Raw genomic sequence first — 6,831 nt, 5'->3', positions numbered from 1 at the left:
CATCTGAACGACCAAATGCTAGTAATAAATATTCCGTGGGCTCGCACCATGAGCCCGGCCCCTGCTGCCATGGCTTCTGAGGTCACACGGACCACGCTGCCACCACCACCTTTGAGATATTCGGTCCCGTTGCTCTTGTAGGCAGCCGATCCATGATTCTCGTCACTGATGTGTCTGTCTCTCTCTCTCTCCCTCTCCTTTCCTCTCTCAAGTCAATGAAAAAATATTTTTAAAAGTTATGTGGGAACTTGATTAGTAAAAAGCCTAAGAACGGAGCCTCTGACCAGTCCTGAGATGCGGCCATCAACGGGAAAGCGCTCAGGATGTCGGGCCATCGCCGGACTCGGCCCCCCAGCCGCCCGGCCCGCTGCCCCATTGAGAAGCTACACGGCCACAGCCACACCACAGCTGTCAGGAACCAGAGTCCAAATAAATAGCTTTTAATTATGATACATTACTTATTACAGTACAAATTGGCATTTCCCCCTCCAAAAGCAGAAGCACCAGTCTTAGAAGGTACAGAATGAATGGTATTTTCAGGGAAATAGAGCGGAATACTGTGTGCAAACAGGATTTTCGTCGAGAACAAGACTTTCTAAAAGTAAAGTCGTGTCGCACACGGAGCTCCGCCAGGGTGGCCATCGTGTCGTGCGGACGAATAAAGTAAAAACCCCCGTGACGTTCGAAGTGGCGAACTGCGGAAGGGGACCTCCTCTTCAGCTTTTTAACGTGAAAAGTAAAAAGCATAACTAGCCCCGAACGGAGGGATTTCTCAGACAGATCTGACTTGTGTGTGTAGCGGTTTCTTTCCCCTCAGCCCCAGGGATTCTGTGAGGACTCAGGTGGGTGTTTTATTTCAGAATGAAGGGGCTCGCCCGGGCCTCCCGCGTTAACTGAACACCTACTGTGTGCGAGGCTGTGTTGTAGGTGCCGGGGACCCGGAGAAGAGAGACACGGCCCTGCCTTTGAGGAGCTCACAGTCTAGTGGGGGAAACGGACACGTTGACACTGACTTTAAACTTATAGAAATCATTAGACAACTTGAGAAACTCCTTCTGCAGTCGGACAAACTTTGGGTGTTAGGAATGGACGGTGAAAAGGGACGACGTCCAGTGCAGGGAAACCCCGGCGGCTTCCGTATCATGTGACTTCCGCGAAGGCGGTGATGTGGTTCTGCAATGAGAAAGGAATCGCAAGGTCAGGGTCTGGGCAAGACTGGCTTCGTCCCGGCCTCAGTGCTTCTGCAAACCATCGCTAGCCTCGCAGACATCCACAGCCCGCAGGGGTTTAGGTTGCAAAAACACAGCATTATTAAACTCTATGGACGGTGGCATAAACTCAGCTGCTAATCAGATGTTGTAGTCAACATTCCTTTTGAAAATATATTTTTTTATTGATTTCAGAGAGGAAGGGAGAGAGAGAGATAGAAACATCAATGATGAGAGAGAGTCATGGATCGGCTGCCTCCTGCACACCCTCTACTGGGGATGGAGCCCACAACCCGGGCCTGTGCCCTGACCGGAAACCGAACTGATGACCTCCTGGTGCAAGGGGCGATGCTCAACCGCTGAGCCACACCGGCCAGGGCTGTCGTCAAGATTCTTAATTAACCAAAGAAGTGGAAATGCTGTACCTGCTCTCTTCAACATGAACACTGACATGTGGTGAGAATGGCGGAGCCGGACACATTACTGTTCCGCTCGGTGCTGACGGGATGCGGGGCTTCGGCGTTGCTGCTCCCCGGAGACAGACGGCGCAGAGGAGGTGGGCACGTGCTGGCGGACAGAGACCTGCTTACACGCCCTGTTTCTGCTGCCGGAGGCCGGCCCCGGACGGCCCTGTCTGCGGTTTACCTCCACCGCCGAATCCTCCCCGCAGCCTTTTGGCTTGTCTGTATTTTTCATTTTTCCAAGCCCCAGAACTGGGTACAAGGAAACCCTGCGGAACGACTAATATTTAAATGGATTCAGACGTGCAACAGGCCCTCGGTGGCTGCTGAAACGTTGCAGCACAGAACGGCTCTGACGTAATAATCAGGCCACCTCCAGGGGGCGTCTAGAGCCAAGGTGAGTGACAGCCTGGCACCAGCAGCAGCAGGGAAACGGGTGTGACCCCCACATTGCCCGTTCGGAATGCTGGTCAGAGTGGCTACGTATTGACTGTCAGTCACAGGCACCTACAAGGAATCCTGTGTGATGAACGCATGCCAGGAGGTGCCTCCTGTGGGTGGAGCTTTTTTCAAATTCAGGTGTAAACTGTTTACTCAGAACATTTTTTAAAAAGGTGTGTGAAGAGCCCGGCTAGCATGGCTCCGTGGCTGAGCATCAACCTAGGAACCAGGAAGTCAGGGTTCGATTCCCGGTCAGGGCACAGGCCCGGGTTGCGGGCTCCATCCCCAGTGTGGGCGTGCAGGAGGCAGCTGATCCATGATTCTCTCTCATCATGGATGTTTCTCTCTCTCCCTCTCCCTTCCTCTCTCTCAAATTAAAAACAAAAAGTATAATAAAGAATGTTGGCCCGGCCGGCATGGCTCAGTGGCTGAACATCGACCTATGAACCAGGTCATGGTTAGTTCGATTCCCGGCAGGGCACAGGCCAGGGTTGCGGGCTCCATCCCCAGTGTGGGGCGTGCAGGAGGCAGCCGATCCGTGATTCTCTCTCATCATGGATGTTTCTGTCTCTCTCGCCCTCTCCCTTCCTCTGTGAAATCAGTAAAAATATATTTTAAAAAGTGTGTGTGAAGAAGTGGAAATCCCTTTCCACTGGCTGTGGGCCTGCCAAGTCACGGCGAGGAGGCTATGCCGACGGCCGCCCAGGGCATGATTCCCGGGTTGGACCCTGGAGAAAAACAGTCCGTGAAAACCAGCCGCCAGCCCGCATGTCCCTCCAGACAGAGCCGTGGGAACACGGTGTCCCGTGAGAAAGGCCTGATGGGAGCGCGGGGACCCCGCGGCCTCTCTCTGCGTGTCCCCGTGTTTCCTCTACAAAAGCGCGGGCTGACGCGAGGACACGAGACCTGGCCCCAGTGTCTACGGCACGAGGATGGAACGAACGCCCCGAGCAGGGCAGACAGTCCGTCACAGGCTCACTCCGCCGGCTCAGAGGCCCCGAGCCCCGTGAACCGGGACTGGGCATCGGATACGGGGTTTCCGGACGAAGCTGGCCGGGGCGGCACCGGCCGGGCAGGACCCGCAGACAAGACCTGCTGGGAAGAGGTTAAGGAATAAACTGGAGATCCATCCATCTGCGGCAAGGTGGGAGGTGAAGGGCGAGGCAGGGGCAGTTAAAAAGGAAGGAAAGGAGTTAGAAGCAGAAGATAAGAAAGGAAATGGGCGGCACTCGGAAGCCTGGGTGTCGTGTCCCCTGGGTCTCGGTATGAAGGGCCTGCGAGGCTCATTACATTTGCCGAAGGCGATCCAGAGCGCAGGGGATAGCCACGACCTGGGAAGGAGGAGCAGAATTAGCAAAGGAGCGGAATGAGGCAGGAAACGTATCAGAAACGCAGGGCAGGGCGGGTGCAGAGGCGAGGGCAAGGAAGAAGCAATGCGCTCCGGCTGGTGTGGCTCAGTGGAGAGAGCATCTGCCCGCGGAAGGCAGGGTCCCAGGTTCCATTCCGGTCGAGGGCCTGGACCTCGGTTGCAGGCTCCATCCCTGACCCCGAGGCGTGTGCAGGAGGCAAACAGCGGATGTGTCTCTCTCACATCGATGTTTCTCTCTCTGTGTGTCTCCCTCTCCCTTCCACGCTCTCTAAAAATCAATGGAAAAGTATCCTCGGTGAGGATGAGCAACAACGACCACAAAGAATGGGCCCTGTGACCGTGTAAAATGTAAACGATCATCTGAACCCGGACCCGCTGAGGGCGGAAGCCGGTGCTAATAACACAGAGACAACAGGCCTCAGGGAGACCGTCCCACACAGGGACATGACGTCACCTGAGAAACAAGGCCTGGAACGTGTAACTGAGCTCTGGAGTGCTGAGCTCAGCCTGGCCTTTAAAATCATGTTTCAGGCCCTAGCTGGTGTGGCTCAGCGGGTAGAGCGTCGGCCTGTGGACTGGAAGGTCCCGGGTTCGATTCCGGTCAAGGGCACATGCCGGGGTTGTGGGCTCGACCCCCAGTAGGGGGCGTGCGGAAGGCAGCCGATCAATGACTCTCTCTCATCATTGATGTTTCTCTCTCCCCCTCCCTTCTTCTCCCTTCCTCTCTGAAATTGACAAAAAATATATTAACAAAATAATAAAATAAAGCCATGTTTCGGTGACCGCTCGAGCGTCCTCTCGCTGCCCCAAACCCCGCGCTTCTGCTGAGTCATTACCAGGTTAAACTGCAGGTCACTGACTACATTGTCAGGCCCAGGGCCCTGGGAAAACGCCTGCTTTTTTGCAAACAGCACCATTTCCTTTTCACATCACACTTAGGTGCTTTAATTGTTGTTGTTTTTATTTTATTTTTTAGAGAAAGAGGAAGGGAGAGGGAGAAAAAACCAATGATGCAAGAGAGAAACATCGATCGGCGGCCTCCTGCACGCCCCCTACTGGGGATCAAGCCTGCAACCTGGGCAGGTGCCCTGATGGGAGTGGAACTGGCGACCTTTCGGTGCCTGGGACGATGTCCAACCCACTGAGCCACACCGGCCAGGGCCACACTGAAGCTTTAACCTCTGGGATGAGAGGGATCCTGCTCCCCAGGCCTCTCTGTTAAAGGTGGTCGTTCGCAGAGAGATAAACAGATGAAAACACAATATGGAGGCAACAGTGCCCAGGGAAGAGCAATTACTGGGGAATTGAATCACACGTTCTAAGTACATGGCAGGGATGTGCAGGTCGCACGGGGGCATCTGTCCATGAATCTCACCGTCAAGTGCAAACGCAGCCCCCACGGCATGCAGGGGGTCTGCTGTTTCTCTCAGTCGGCTTTACAGAATGAGATGGATTCCCCTCCGGCCGGGGGCGGCTCTCCCTGACCGGATCGGAGGAGGGACAAGCCACTGACTCCGGTCCTCCCGGTCCATGAGGCCATGACTGCCGCACAGCAGTCACATCGGCGAGGAGGGCAGGCGCCTGCCTGGCCCGGCCCAGACAGAGGCCTCGCTCCCGGGCAGGCAGGTGCGCCCGCTCGGTCCCCGCCAGCATCTTCTCGGCAACGTAAGAGACAGGACTGCATGCGCCGCTCCCAGGTCACCCGTGTCGGGAACGGGCTCCCGGGCACACAGGGTGCCGAGGGGTCTCTCCTTCTAACCCGGCTGAACCCGTATTTTGCAACCGTCGATCTCATTAGTAGAGAACAGTGCAAACACGCAGTGGGCCACGCAAACACTCATGCAGGGAAGCGTGTAGTTCAGAGCCACAAGAAGAAATGGTCAGCGATGGGGTGTCCCCCCAAAATGCACGCCCACTTTACGGCGGATAGCTCCATCGATATTCCTCTCTTTTCAGATCGAACGCATTGGAATGAGAAAGTATTCCAAGTGTGCAGACATTTTTGGGGGGATACCCTGCGTATCATTCATCAGTTCGATGACTGCTTCTGCTGTCACACAGTCAGAGGCTTGGGGTGCAGGTGGCAGGCGGGAGCCAGAGCTGAAGATGGGAAAGCACTGCCCCCTCAGAAAGCACTGCCTAAGTTCACAGCAAGTCCACGAGCCAAATACCGAACCCGGTCCCTGAGGGCAGAGCACAGGCAGGGCCACCACCTGCCCCAAAAGCAGCCCCCAGAGCCTTCCGTGTGGCAAGTGCCGAGGGCTAGACAGCACGCCAACTTCTGAAGCTCTACACTCTACGTGAAATCTGTATCTCAGCCCTGCTGGTGTGGCTCAGTGGATAGAGCATCGGCCTGCGGACAAAAGGGTCCCAGGTTTGATTCCAGTCAAGGGCACAGGCCCAGGTTGCCGACTCAATACCCAGTAGGGGGCGTGCAGGAGGCAGCCATTCAATGATTCTCTCTCATCATTGATGTTTCTCTCTCTCCCTTCCTCTCTGAAATCAATAAAAATATATTTTAAAAAATAATCTGTATTTCACTCTTTGGTGATTTCACACAACACTGCCATTTACTTATGACACACAATGTGGGGGTGACTTGCCACCAGACAAGGCAAGCCACTGGCGGTTTATTTATTTGCCTTTGGAAAAATAGGGGGAAATGAAAAAAAAAAAAAAAAGAGCAATTCATGTAGGAAAACAAGAAAGGCATTTTAGCCCAGCCAGCGTGGCTCAGTGGTTGAGCATTGACCTATGAACCAGGAGGTCATGGTTCGATTCCTGGTTAGGGCATATGCCCAGATTGCAGGCTCAATCCCCAGTGGGGGGCGTGCAGGAGGCAGCCGATCAATGATTCTCTCTCATCATTGATGCTTCTATCTCTTTCTCCCCTCCCTTCCTCTCTGAAATTAATAATATATATATATCACACACAAAACAAGAAGGGCCATTCGAGCAGGGGCTGCTGGGTGGAGGGATGCTAAGCTCCAGCCGTGCGTGCGAACGCAGTGGAAAAATGAAGCCTGTTTGGAAGATAAACGAGAACAGTGACGGAGGACCCAGACCCCTTTGGGAGCCGTGGCCCTGCCCAGAGGGACGCGTTTTCTGTATTTGCCGGAGCTTTCAGCTCAGCTCCAACACCAGTGCGCTCCGCGCACCTACGTTTATTGCCTTAATCGGAGGTGTTCGCGGCGGCTCATCCCCAGCACCCAGCCGAAGAGCCGAGCGAGGCAGTCCTTCAGGGGCCGCCCCTGCGCGTGCTCTTCGCCACCCTCGGCAGGTTGGCCTCGGGACACCTAGGAAAGGTACCACAGCCGTTACTTCAGTGCCGTTGGTGTGGGCTCACTCAGCC

The 6,831-nt window shown here is 54.9% G+C and overlaps 1 protein-coding gene across 2 annotated transcripts in view; it reads right to left on the bottom strand.

The window, feature by feature from the left end:
* Nucleotides 1–815: 815 nt before the first annotated feature.
* Nucleotides 816–6,831, bottom strand: part of PLPPR5 (phospholipid phosphatase related 5) — a 39,820-nt gene continuing 33,804 nt past the window's right edge. The window contains exons 6-7 of one of the 2 annotated variants that reach the window (XM_059673657.1): nt 6,642–6,775; nt 816–1,173 (exon numbers count right to left, since the gene is read on the bottom strand). In XM_059673657.1, coding sequence (XP_059529640.1) covers nt 6,644–6,775 — 132 coding nt within the window. In that variant the 3' untranslated portion in view covers nt 816–1,173; nt 6,642–6,643. The remainder of the gene's footprint in view (nt 1,174–6,641; nt 6,776–6,831) is intronic. The other variant, XM_059673658.1, reaches the window with a different exon arrangement.

Source organism: Myotis daubentonii, chromosome 18, assembly GCF_963259705.1.
Source record: "Myotis daubentonii chromosome 18, mMyoDau2.1, whole genome shotgun sequence".
Classification (NCBI taxonomy): domain Eukaryota; kingdom Metazoa; phylum Chordata; class Mammalia; order Chiroptera; family Vespertilionidae; genus Myotis; species Myotis daubentonii.
The sequence above is the reverse complement of the archived record's forward strand: the minus strand, read 5'-3'. Positions and strand labels throughout refer to the sequence as shown.